Raw genomic sequence first — 12,794 nt, 5'->3', positions numbered from 1 at the left:
GGCTGGCGTGGGGGAGGGGGAGGCACCCATGAGGCGACTGTGGCAATAATCCAGGGGGGAGACGGTGAATTAAGGGGATGAGAGGAGACGGGCCCTTCCCGCTCACCATTGTGATTCCCATTTTACAAATGAGGAAACTAAGGCTTGGGACAGGAAGTGACTTGCCCAAGGTCATGTAGCTGGTAAAGGGCAGAAGCCAGATGGCAGGCTGGAGGGAGTCTATGGGCCATCTTTGTCCCTCCTGGCTCTATATCTACCTTTACGGGCCTTTAAATGTGGGGAAGCCTTTGGATTCTGAGGGGGAGGATCCGCATAAGCAAAGGTGCGGAGGCCGGATGAATGAGGCTCACCCGGATAAGTGGGAACGAGGCTGGGTCTGCTCTTGACCTCCTGGCCACGCTCCCTCCCTTGGGAGGCTGGCCTGCGCTGGCCCTGGCAGAGCCCCTTCTGGGCACTTCCCGCCCCCCTCCTCGGGTGCAAGAGCCCATTGGTGGGAGTGAGGAGATGGGCCGGGCGGGGGAGGGGGAGAGAGGGGAGGGAGCTCCCCGGGAGCTGCCGCCGAACCCTCAATTCGGGACCTTCTTCCTTCCAGGAGGAACCCGAGTGAAGAGAGCCGAAGATGGCGGCAGGGATGCTCCGCGCGCTCCTGCTCTGCGGCCTCCTGGGCGCCCTCCGCGCTCAGCAGCAGCAGGAACTCGTCGATATCGGCACCACGGAGAGAGCCAGCAACTGCCCAGGTAGGAGCCGGCCACACAGGAAGCAAGACCGGCGGCCCCCCTCTACAAGACCAGGAAACCGAGGCTCCGCGCGTGGGCCTCCGTCTGGCAGCCCTCCAGCTTGCCGTAGCCCTGAGCCGTGTCTCTGGTCTCCTCCTTCTCTCTGTCTGTCTGTCTGCCTGTGTGTCCGTCTGTGTGTGTGTGTGTATGGCCTGGAGCTCCCCTGGGTGCCCCCCATCCCCCCCTCCAGGCCCTCCGTCTGCTCCTTCCTTGTGGGGGATGGAGGCCGGGAGGCCTTTGGAGCTCGAGCCCGAAGGTCCCGTCCTCGTCCCCCCCCCCATCCCTCCTTTCCGGACGCAGACCCCAAGGCTCCTTTGGGGTCCCGGATCTCAGAGGCAGGACGTGGTAGGGCCAGGATTCAAACTCGGGGCCTCGACCGCGAAGCGCCCGACGGCCCTGGCCGAGGAGGTCCACGAAGGCAGCTGACCCCACACGGACCCATGAAAGGGTAAGCCGAGGCCGCCCCAAACGGTGAAACCAGAGAGAGAAGCCACCATCGGCCGGCCACAGGCAGTCGATTCCCCCGGAAGCCGTCTGTGACGGCCACGACGCTAGATGTGGCAGCGCCCGAGCCCCTCGTGCCCTCTCGGATCTGCTCCCGGAGCCGGCCAGATTCGCCGTCCTTCCCTCGTGCCCACCTTCATGGTGACGTCGCCGAATACCAAAGACGTGCCTAGAGGGGCCTCCAGGGACGCCCCGGCCAAGCCCTCCCCGTCAGGACTCTCCACTCCCGGGCAGCCCACGAGCGGCCATTCGGCCTTCGCTTGAAGAGCTCCGGGCCAGGGGTCCTGCCCAAGTTCTGGTGGTGGCCACGGACCGCGGCTCTCATCGGAGGCCGCGAGGCAAAGTGGCTTCCCACGACGAGACGTCTTCCTGGGGCCGGCCGCCGGCTCCTTCGGTCAGCTCGGTGAGGCGCCACTTCCACGGACCTTTCTTCCATCGAACCCGCACATCTTCCGGCTTCACTTCTAGCAGGAACATCACCTTGTGCCGTCCGGGTGCCCCACAGTCGCTTCTAGACCATCGGCCGTTGGGCAGAAGGCCTCGCATTTGGCACCGCCACGCTTCAGGAGCTGGATGGTTCGTGGCTGCCCGTCCGTCATGGTAACCACAACCGAAGGACACTGACCAGGCCGGGCGCCAAGCTGTCTTTTGATCTAGTTCGTGGTTTCCTGAGGCCAACCTCGGTAAAATGGACCCTAGAACGTCCCTCGAGGCATTTCTGGCTTGGCAGGACCTTCTGGATCTTGGCTCTCCTTGGCTTCCCCCAGGGGTGGCGAACCTTTTAGAGACCGAATGCCCAAACCACAACCCTGACACCACCTGTGAGCCCCCCCCCATGCCCCAGACAGGGGAGGGAGGAAGCGCTTCCATGGGCTGCTGGGCAGAGGGGTGGGGGATGGGAGGAATGGCCTCAGGTGCGGTGGAGAGGGGGAGGGGAGCGGCCCCTTCGGGTGCATCCCGGCACGCACGCCATAGGTTTGCCGACGCCGGCCTAGCCTTTAAGGGCCCGGCATCCTCTCCACACCCAGTCGGGCATCCGAGGACACCATGGCAGGAGCGAGTTCTTTAGGAAGCTAGTTGGAAGGTCAGAAGAGCCAGAAAGCGCCCGAGCTGGGTGTCCTTGCCAAGGGCCTCGGGCAGCACCGCCCCGGGGTACAGACACCTTTGTAAATCCTCAAGGAGAGAGATGATGATGACACCATCGTGGCTAATATTTATAGGGCGCCACCGTGTGCCGGGTGCCGTGCCGAGCACTCACAGGTGTCACCTTCGAACCTCACAGTTCTGGGAGACGGATGGGATTATCGTCCCATTTTATAGGTAGGGAAACTGAGGCAACAGATGGAGTCATCTGCCAGGGTCACCTGGCAAGTAGAAGTGCCTGAGGTCAGACGGGAACTCGTCTTCCGGACGCCTGGCCTGGGGCTCTAGCCACTGGGCCACCTGGCTGCCTGGGAGGAGAGAAGCACCGCGGGTGGAACTGTGGCTGACAGCGGTGCAGCCAGGCCGATCTAGAGCCAGGCAAGCGGCCCCCCAAAGAGCGGCCGTTCAGGATTTGGGGGGGAGGCGGGCGTGCCTCCCCCCCAAAGTCCAGTAACGACGCGTCGGACTTAATAAAGTTTGACTCTGATAACGAACGTAAGAGGCTATTGAGGCAGCTCGCCAGAGCAGAAGAGAGAGAACGAGGCGGGGCCGCCCCGCAGCCTAGGCAAAAGGAAAAGCATTCTGGGTAAGCAGAAAGGAAGTCTGGGTAATGTCGGCTCCTACCAGCTCACGCACTGGGAAGTCGTCCTGGGAGCATTTTCCCCTTCAAAGCCAGGAAACGCCACCGGTCAGGCCTCGGCTTACGGCAAACGGCAGAGAAAACGACGCCGTGTCCAGCTTCGGACTGTCCTGCGCCCCCTTTATCTGGTGGGCGGACGGTTCAGCATTCTCCAGGCGAACGCCCGCAGCCGAGGGGCCCGAGAGCCGGGGGGGAGGTGGGGGGACGGCTGTCCCGTTCCCGTTGGGGCTCTTCAAACAAAGGCTGGGCCGCCCTCTCCTGGGGTCGGTGAACAGGCGAGGCCCCGGCCAGGAGCGGCATCCGGCCGTTCTCTGAGCAGAGCTGTGCCGGCCCACAAAATGGGAGAGCCGTGGCAGAGCGAGCCCCAAGGTCCTGGGGGAGACCCGGCAGAGCCGGATCCACGAAGGGCATTTGCGGGAGGGACAACAAATGAGCGTGAAGCGGCCGAGTTCTGCCACTGGCAGCCAGCCAGGCTGGCACGGACGCAGCAGCGGGGCGCTGGGCAAAGCCGCCAGGGTTGGAGCCTGGTGTCCGGGGCCTCGCTCCAAAGCCTCTTCCCTATCCGCTCGACTCCACCACCTCTCCCACAGAGCGGGCAGGCGGGCGGCCCCGAAAGAATGGAGGCAGCCTCTGTGCCCTCCTTCACCCCCAAGAAAGCCCAGGAAACACGGACTCGCGGGCGAGGAGAGGGCGACCCCGCGCGCGTCCGGGATGCGGCTAGCCCAGCCGAGGAGGGCATCCTTTGGGAAGCTGCCAGGAGGGCCTTCACCAAGGGCCTGGCACACGCCGCTGGGCATCTCTAGGAACGACTGGAAGTTGGCTGCCTGGGGGAAGGGCCCGAGCCTGGCCCTCGGAGACTTGGCACCGTCGGGGATGGAGAGGGCGGCTCAGTAACAGTCACGAAGGCGTCTCTCGTGGGCCAGGCGCCGTGCTCGGTGCTGGGGAGGCACAGAAGCAACAGAAGCCCAGGCCTGCCCTCAGCAAGCGAATGGCCACCAGGAAGCCGCAGCAGAGGGGCCTCCAGAGGGCACCCTGGCCCCCCTGGAAAGGGAGGTCGCCCGCAGGGCCGAGAGAAGGACGGCTTGGCCAGCTCTGCCTCCGGCCCGAGAAAGAGTGAAGGTGGTGCCTGGAGTCCAGCCTGAGGCCCCGGAGAGGACGGAGGACGGGGCGCGGGCAGGGGCGACCCCCGCTGGCCATCGGACCACCGAGAAGCTGGGAGGGGGATTTGGGGAAGGGAAGGCGTTCCTTGGAGTTGGGGAGGTCCGCGAGCCAGCCAGGCTGGTGTCCAGAAGGTGGTTCCTGCTCGCGTCTCCCCCTTTCGTCCTCCATTCGGCCCCCAAAGCGATGATCCAAAGGGCGGGTCTGCCATGTCACCCTCCCCCCCTCCCCCAACCTATTGGACTCCAGGGGCTCCCCTTCTCCTCTGCTTGGCATTCGGGGCCCCCCTGCCTCCCTTGGACCCCTGCACGTGCTCTTCCACCTGGGGGCGCCGGCCCAGCAGGGCTGCCCTCCAGGCCCGGCATGCTGTGCCTCCTGGCCTCGCCGGCTCCCTTCCAGGCCCCGAGAACGTGTCCGCGGCTTCTCCGGGGCCCCGTGCCTGCCCTTGCTGGGTAGCCCCTCTCTGGCCTGTCTGTGGCTTTCTCTGGCTGGGTGGCTGGGCGCCCCTCGGGGGCAGAAACCCTCCTGGCACCCCCGGGCACGTAGTAGGCGCTTAATCAGTGTTGCTGTGGGACGAGCCACCCCGTGCCGTCCCCGCGCCGCGTGCTGGGGACACGAAGGGGAAGAGAGTCAGGGCTGGGGATTTGCCCTGAGCGTGTGTGAGGGCGAGTGTGCGTGTGCGCACGTGTGTGTAAGTGCTTTGGGGCAGCGGAGGCACACGTGAGGCTCTCTCCGCGCAGACTCGACCCCCATCCCTCCACATGCCCATTTCTGACTCCTGGCCTCGGTGGCCTTGGGCAGGTCACTAGCCTCCCGGGCCTGCGGCCACGGGGCTTCCTCGGGCCCTCCAGCCTGCCCCGCTCCCCTCTCTCCCGGGCCGCTGCGAGTCCCCGAGGGGTCTCCCCGCCCCCCTGATCTCCAGAGAGCATGGCAGCTAATGGCCACGCGTGGTGTAGACCGCTGGCGTGTGCGGACGAGGGAAGGGCCCTGATCCAGGCTCAGGATGAGCTGGGCTCCACGGCCGCCTCTGGCACGAGCCGTGTGACTTCGGGCGAATCGGGGGAGGCCCCCCGCCAACCCCGGGGCTGTGGGGCGACGCCTCCATCGTCCTCCGGGAAGCTCGGAGACCTTTTGCAGAGGAGGAAACTGAGGCCGGGAAGGGAGAGGACTTCCCGGGCTCAGCTCCCGCCCTGCCGAGCTCACCCAGACGTGGGCCGGGAGGCCGCCCGGGGAGGCCATCGAGGCGGGGGGGCCTCGGACCTCGGGCCTCGGAGGGACTCCCCGAGGCGGGCCCGGAGCCGCTGAGGCCCTTCTGTTTCCCGCAGAGAAGACCGACTGCCCCATCAACGTGTACTTCGTGCTGGACACGTCGGAGAGCGTGACCATGCAGGCGCCCATCGACAGCCTGCTGAGCCAGACGCAGCAGTTCATCCTCCAGTTCACCAGCGAGCTGAAGAACCAGCACTACCGGGACCAGGTGGCCCTGAGCTGGCACTACGGGGGGCTGCACTTCTCCGACGAGGTGGAGGTCTTCAGCGCGCTGGGCAGCGACGAGGCCACCTTCAAGTCGAGGCTGCAGAACATCCGCTCCTTCCGCCGGGGCACCTTCACGGACTGCGCCATCTCCAACATGACCCAGGAGATAAGGAAGAACCCGAGCAAGAGCAACTTCGCCATCGTCATCACCGACGGCCACGTCACCGGGAGCCCGTGCGGGGGCATCAAGATGCAGGCCGAGCGCGCCCGCGACCTGGGCATCAAGCTCTTCGCGGTGGCCCTCAACCAGAACCGGAACGAGCAGGGCCTCCGCGACGTGGCCAACCTCCCCCACGAGCTCTACCGCAACAACTACGTCACCATCAAGGACGACCTGTCCGTCGACCAGGACACCATCGACAAGATCATCAAGGCCATGGTGAGAGGGACGGGCGGCCGGGGGGCCCGGGTTCTAATTCTGACGCCACCCGCACCGAGCTGGGGGCGGAGAGCAGGGGGGCACGTCGGCAGTCTGGCCTTCGAGATGAAGGGACGGGGCGGAGCCGCTCCGAGGGGGCCCTTCTGGCTCGGGGGCTCACGATCCCCTGAAGTTCCCAGAGGAACGGAGGGATCCCCGAGGCTGAGCCAGACGGGGCGTGCCCGGCACGGATCTTTAGGGTTCCCAAAGTCCCGATCGCACCCCAAAACCCTTGGGTTGGGTTGAGGCCAACGAGCGAGATCTAGACCAAGGCGGGCAGGCCCAGGGGGAGAGCGTCCAGGGGAAAAGCTGCCCCCCACAACGAGGCTGGGAGGGCTCTGAGGGCCTCCCCGAGCCGCAGCCAGCCAGCCGGGCCGGTTCCTCCCCGCTTCCTCTTCTTTCTGGAAGGCCTGCCTCAGTGTCCCCCGGCTGATGCCCTGCGCGGAGGTGGGGGTGGCCCCAGACCAGGACTGGGCAGAATGACTGTGCCAAAGGCCAAGTCATTTCCTTAACGCCAGCGCAGTGGCGAATGCTCGGGGCAGTCGTCCCGCCGCGGATCTGACCAGTGTTGCTTTCTTGTTCTTTCCTGACAGAAACACGAAGCCTATTCCGAGGTAAGTCGGCCGCGTTTCCAGCCTGTTCTCCAGCGATAACGGGGGCCGGAGGAAGGTGACCGGCCAAGGCAGTCGCCTCTCCGGAGCCGCCCACCCAGCGCCCCGCCTCGGCCTCTCACTGTTTCCTGGCTGTTCTCGGAGCTCCCCGGCTAACGGCGGCCGGGCCGTGGGCCCAGCAGAGGAGGCTCCAGACAGGCCCAGCAGAGCGAGGGGTCCTCTGGGGGGGGAGGGGGGGTAGTCTGCCACCTACAGCCTTCCGCCGCAGTGAGCCCTGCCCCCCCCCCCGGCCCCAGCAGATATTCGCTCAGGCTTTGGGATCACTCCCTGAACACCCCCAACCCCCACGTCCGGGCCGTCGAGACGAGCTCTGGGAATGCCTCAAATGGTTGTTTTTGCTTCCTCCTCCCACCCAGCCTGACTCGGTGTCCCTTCTGGCTCATTTCAGTGCTACAAAGTGAGCTGCCTGCAGATTCAAGGTCCCGCCGGACCCAAGGGCTATCGGGGACAGAAGGTGAGCTCTGACCACTCGGCCATCCCCCTCCCTTGGGGCACCTGCAGGAGAACTCCGGCCAGGCTCCTCCCTCCATCCCTCCCTCCGTGCATCCCTCCGTGCATCCCGCCACGGGCCGTCCTCCGTCTGTGTGGATGGCAGCCCGAGAGCTCCGTGCCAAGTAGCTCAGCTCCGGATCTCGGAGCCGGGAATTCTGGGGGGTGGCTGATTCGAGCGTTCCGCGCTCTGCTCTGGATCTGGAGCCCGGCTGAGCGTGGCCGCTTCTCCCGAGCTGCCCGAGAGAGCACCGAGGGGGGTGCGGAGAGAAGCGCCAAGCGGGCGTTTCGGTCGTGGAAAGCGATGGCTGATGTTCTCGGCCGGCCGCTGAGCCGGTTGAGTGCGCTTAGCTGGCCGCCAGGGCCGGCCGCCTGGGCTCGCTGTCCGGCTGGCCGGCCGTGTGGACCTGGACGGCTCTGCGGGTAAACCCAGACGAGTGGGCGAGGCTTCGCCTCGGGCTCGGCCTCGCTGAGCGCAGAAGCCCACGTTGGGCCAGTTCGGTTGGTTCTCGGAGCCCCGGGCGGGCCTCTCCCTGGCCGCGGCCAGCCCGGCCCGAGCTTTGGAAGGGCTCCGGGAGCCCATCCAGGCCGGGCCTGTAGCCGTAGGGGGCCGCCCCGGGGCGGAACAAAGGGAGGGAGCGTCCGAGGGGTGTCCCATCCTTGGTGAGTGGCCATTCCTGGAATCTGGCCTGCTCGCTGGGCCTTTTGCACCAGGAGCCCCCTTCAGAGCAGCCCCTGGCGAGGACCCTCGCTACGTGCCCGGCGGGTGCCAAGGCCCGGGCTGAGGGAGAGGGGGCGGGGGAGGCCCGGCCCGGGTTCACCCCTTCCCTTCCAGCAAGCGGCAGAGCTCGGCTTCCGTGGAGAAATCCCTCTGCACGCCGGTTCTGCCCCACGAGAGGCCGCCCGGAGCCGGGGCGCCGGGCACGGCTGCCGAGGAGGGCTCTGCGGGCGGGGGGCCAACGAGATCTAGGTGGCGAGCAGCCCGGAGGCCTCCTCGCAGGACCCCGGCCTCGAGCGGGCTCCGGCCGGGACTCCGAGGGATCCGGGGGGGGCGGGAGGGACAGAAGGGCCCGGCGCTGGTCGCCGCCTGCCTCTGGGTCCGTGGGCCGAAGGTCCCACGTGAGGAAGGTCGGCGACCTTCGGCCTTACGGACGCCTCTCACGGCTAGCAGCTGGAGAGGACGTGGCCGACCTCGGCCCTCACTGCTTCTCCTCTGCCTGTTGCAGGGTGCCAAGGGGAACATGGGGGAGCCGGGGGAGCCCGGACAGAAAGGGCGACAGGTGAGTGTTCTCCGTCCCCCCCCCCCCACTCCCCGAGGGCCACGCGGGGCCACGTGTGGCCGTCCCACTGACCGCTCTGCGCTTCTCTCTGCAGGGAGACCCGGGCATTGAGGGCCCGATCGGCTTCCCAGGCCCCAAGGTAAGAGGCTCCGGGCATGCAGCCGTCTCCGACGAGGCCCGAAAGCTTGGGGGGTCGGGGGGTCCTGGTTCCAGGTGGGGCATTGGGTTCAAATCCCCCCTCAGCAGCTCATTGCTTGAATGACCTCAGACACGAGCCCCGCTCTGGGCCTCGGCTTCCTCCTCGGTAGAGGAGGGCGTTGGACCGCCAGACCCCCAGGCCGAGGAGGGCCTCTGCTCTCGGGCCTCCCCCCTCCGGCCTGAAATAGGGGGGCGGGGGCGGGGCCAGCAGCTCTTCTCTGGGGCCTTCGTCCTCCCCTCCTCCTCCTCTGCCTGGGCCTCGAACCATCCCCCGCCCCTTTGCGGCGCCCCATAACCTTCCTCTCTCTCTTCCGCCTTTAGGGGGTTCCTGGCCTGAAGGGCGAGAAGGTAAGTTGGGGGTCGGGGAGGCTCTTCTCCCCAGGAAGGACCCCGAATCCAGGGCTCTTCCCTTCACGGGAGGACCTTCGGGTCACGCCGGGATGCTCGCCATGAGCTTCGTTGTGAGGAGGGTCAGGAAGGATGCCAGGGTGGGAGCGGCGAAGGGCCCTGAAGGTCCTGGGCTCGGGCAGCGCAGCAGGGACAGCCTGGATCTGGAGTCCGAGGTCCTGGGTTCAAATCCCACCTCGTGCTCCTACCACGAGCGGGAGCCCCCCGGGTCAGTCTCCTGCTGTGCGCAGTGGGATGTGGGCCGAGGAAGTGAGTGCGAGCCTAACCACGCGTCCCCTTTCTGCAGGGCGAATACGGAGGAGACGGACGCAGGGTAAGTGGTCAGCCCCAGCCCTGTCCTGGGCTCTCCCGCCCCCTGCCCGGAGCGCCCCCCGCGGCAGGTGGGTGACTCCCTTCTCTCACTCGCAGGGCGCTGCGGGTCTGGCAGGCAAGAACGGGACGGACGGACAGAAGGTAACGGGGCCCCCCGGGGGACCCCCGACTCCCCCTGATGCCAGCAGGGCCTCCGCCGGGAGGGCGGCCCTTGGGGCCAGTCTGGACCCTTCCCGGGTCCGGGCAGGACACGGCCGAGGGGGCCCATGAGGGCCCGACAGCCGGCCTCCCCGGGAGGCAGAGCGCTTGTCCTCCGCCGTCCTGAGGCTCTCCGGGGAGCCCGGCCACCCCCTCCTGGCGCTCCGCCACATCCCCCCCTGCCTGCGGAACCTTGCTTGGTTCACGCGAGGAGTCCACAGCAGGGATGGAGAGCGAGACCGTGGGGGCAGCGGGGCGGCTGGGATAGTCAGGCCTAGAGACGGGAGGTCCGGGGTTCCAGTGTGGATCCAGACCCTTCCCAGCCGCGTGACCCTGGGCGAGTCCCTTCACCCCCATTGCCCAGCCCTTGGCGCTCTTCTGCCTGGCAGCGATCCCCGAGGTTGGGTCAGAGGGCCGAGGTACGGCTAAAGGAGGCGGGAAAGCGGCTTTCCCCGAGGAGCCTCGTCCCTGGCCCGGCTCGGTCTTCCCGTGTCTAGAGCGAGCCCTCGGCTCCCTTCAGGCTCCAGACGGAAGAGGACGATGCCCTTGGACAAGTCATTCTCCTCCGTCTGGGCCGGCTCAGGTCCCTCCTGCGGCCCCCACTTAGGCCAGGCAGCGGGAGGCACCGAGCTCTTCCGGGACGGGCTGCTGCCCGCTGGCGGATGGCACGCGAGAGCCCGCCTTGCCATCGGGGGAGCCCGGCCCTTCCCTGTCCCCTCAGAGTCCCCGGCAGCCCCCCGAGGCCACGAGGAGCAGCCGCGGCCCCTCACCCGGCCTCGTTCCCTCTGTTCCCGCTCTAGGGGAAGCGAGGACGCATCGGACCCCCTGGCTGCAAGGGAGACCCCGGGGACAGGGTAAGCCCAAAAGGCCCCCAGAGGGAAGGGCCCCGAGGCGGGGAGGGAAACGCGAGGTGGGAGCCCGGTCCAGGGCGGCCGGCCGCCATCTCCCCAGGCCCACGGGGCCGCGGCCGGCATCGGCGGAGGGCAGCCGGGGGGTCTCGGGGTCTGCCGCTGGAAGGAGCCGTCACTGCAGCCAGTCCTTGGGGCTCCCCTTGGGGGAGGATCTCCAAGCACAAGTGAGCAAGGCACGACGGCGCACTAGTGACCCCCAGGACCCGGGTGCTCATCCCCGTCTTCCACAGGGCCTCGACGGTTACCCAGGGGAAGCCGGAAGCCCAGGAGAGCAGGGAGACCAAGGCAGCAAGGTACGTGGCGCCCCGAAAAGGCCGGGGTCGGGCCTGGGCACCCCCCGGCCTTCCCCCTCTCGTGAGGCTGGGCACGGCCGGCGACAGAGCCCGTGTCGGGACGAGCGTCTCTGGGGCTCCCCCCGCGTGCCCGTCGCCCTCATGGCCGTCCTGCCGGCTCTGCCCAGGCTGGCCAAGAAGCGGCTCCCTCTGGCCTCCCACCTCTCGCAGGGAGCCCTTCGGAGCCCTCAGGGTGGCCCCCGGCACGGGCCCCTGCACGGACTCCGTCCGGCCTCTCTCACCTCCGTGCCTTGGCGGAAGTCACTGCCCTGCCTCCCCGCTCGCAGAATCTCTGCCTCCCCGGCTTCTCGCACTCAGCACTTCGCACCAGCGTCTCCTCCTCGTAGCACCCCTCGTGCATCCCGGGAGGGCTCGCGGGGCCTCCTGGCAGGGTCTGAGGGCCCGCTCGGGCTCCGGGGGGGGGGGGAGGGACGTGGCTCTGAACCCTCCTCGCCTCTTTCAGGGAGATTCCGGCCGCCCAGGACGCCGAGGGCCCCCCGGCCTGGATGGAGAGAAAGGAAACCCGGTGAGGGCTGCTGGGTGGCGGGGGACCACCCTGTGCTCCCCGGAGGCAGGGGGGCCTCTCTGAGCCTTGGACAGTCGTGTAGGGTCCAGGGGAGCCCCTGGGAGCTGGCCCGAGGCCTCTGAAGGCCGGGCCTCCCCCCTCGGCTCCCCAAAGGCCGGGCCTCCCCCCTCAGCTCCATCATGCCCTCCCTGTCACCCCCCCTTGGCCAGGGCTCCCTCCGTGTCTGACTCGCCTTTCTCCCCTCTGCAAAGGGTTACCAAGGCAACAACGGAGCCCCTGGCAGCCCCGGGGTGAAAGGTGCCAAGGGAGGCCCCGGACCCCGAGGACCCCGGGGAGAGCAGGTAGGTCCAGGGTGCTGGCACCCTTTGCAGCCTTCTGCCCCTCCTCCAGGGTGCCCCCTCGGGCTGCTCTCCCTCCCCCAGGAAGTCCTCCCTGATTCTCCTCTTCCCAAACCCAACCTCGGAGGATGGGGCTCCCCGTCCCTTAGCACAGTGCTTGGCACACTACAGGAGCCCAACCGGGGCTCCCCACATGGGAGAGCGGCATTGCCCGCGCGCCCAGCAGCCCCGCTCCACCGGTGGCGATCGCAAACACGCGTGTGGGCACCCGAGGAACGCCCCTGGGGCTCCCTAGAGGAGGGCCTGTGGGGGCAGCCGGCACCCATATCTGAGGACTCCCCCAGCCCACCTGGCCTCGGCACTGCCCGGTTCTGAAACCCGGAAAGGGCAGCAGAGAGGAGGAAGGGCCTGGCTGGAGGCGGCAGAGCCGGCTGGCCCCCCCCAAGCTCCCGCAGCGCCGCCTCAGGGGCCCCCCGTCATTCCTGGCCCAGCTGCTGTGGGAGAGGCCCCAGATCCCTCCTCCGTAAAGGGGCTCCGAGGGCAGTCTGGGAGGTCCGGATGAGGGTCGCCCAGAGAGGCACCCCCGAGGCAGCGGGCAGTGACCCCTCCAGCAGCTGGACGGGGCTTTGGCCCAGCGGGGAGGTTCTTTAGGGTCCCAACAGCTCCTCCCGGGAGCCCGTCCTCAGCCCCATCCCGGGCCCCGGGCAGCCCCCGCCAGCCCCTGCCCCGTGCCAGGAGATGGTGCCCTCCACGGTCTCTCTCTCTCTCTGCCAGGGTCGTAGGGGAGACCCCGGTGCCAAAGGCAGCCCCGGGAACGATGGGCCCAAAGGAGAAAAGGTGAGAAGCCCAGACCACGGGAGGGAGGGGGAGGGGAGAGAGAGGGACAGAGGGGGGGAGAGGGAGGGGGAGGGGGAGAAGGAGGGAGGGACAGAGAGGGGGGAGAGGGAGGGAGGGGG

At 67.9% G+C, this 12,794-nt stretch overlaps 1 protein-coding gene across 1 annotated transcript in view; it reads left to right on the top strand.

Annotated features, from left to right (window-relative positions):
* The first annotated feature begins 614 nt into the window (after positions 1 to 614).
* The window catches only part of COL6A2 (collagen type VI alpha 2 chain), a 26,629-nt gene continuing 14,449 nt past the window's right edge, over positions 615 to 12,794 (top strand). Inside the window, exons 1-14 of the mRNA XM_044675705.1 lie at positions 615 to 737; positions 5,547 to 6,136; positions 6,769 to 6,789; positions 7,235 to 7,300; positions 8,562 to 8,615; positions 8,710 to 8,754; positions 9,135 to 9,161; positions 9,508 to 9,534; positions 9,630 to 9,674; positions 10,532 to 10,585; positions 10,873 to 10,935; positions 11,438 to 11,500; positions 11,752 to 11,841; positions 12,613 to 12,682. Coding sequence (XP_044531640.1) covers positions 620 to 737; positions 5,547 to 6,136; positions 6,769 to 6,789; positions 7,235 to 7,300; positions 8,562 to 8,615; positions 8,710 to 8,754; positions 9,135 to 9,161; positions 9,508 to 9,534; positions 9,630 to 9,674; positions 10,532 to 10,585; positions 10,873 to 10,935; positions 11,438 to 11,500; positions 11,752 to 11,841; positions 12,613 to 12,682 — 1,333 coding nt within the window. The 5' untranslated portion in view covers positions 615 to 619. The remainder of the gene's footprint in view (positions 738 to 5,546; positions 6,137 to 6,768; positions 6,790 to 7,234; positions 7,301 to 8,561; positions 8,616 to 8,709; positions 8,755 to 9,134; positions 9,162 to 9,507; positions 9,535 to 9,629; positions 9,675 to 10,531; positions 10,586 to 10,872; positions 10,936 to 11,437; positions 11,501 to 11,751; positions 11,842 to 12,612; positions 12,683 to 12,794) is intronic.

This window comes from Gracilinanus agilis, chromosome 4, assembly GCF_016433145.1.
Source record: "Gracilinanus agilis isolate LMUSP501 chromosome 4, AgileGrace, whole genome shotgun sequence".
Taxonomy (NCBI): domain Eukaryota; kingdom Metazoa; phylum Chordata; class Mammalia; order Didelphimorphia; family Didelphidae; genus Gracilinanus; species Gracilinanus agilis.
This window is presented reverse-complemented; position numbering and strand designations above follow the sequence as displayed.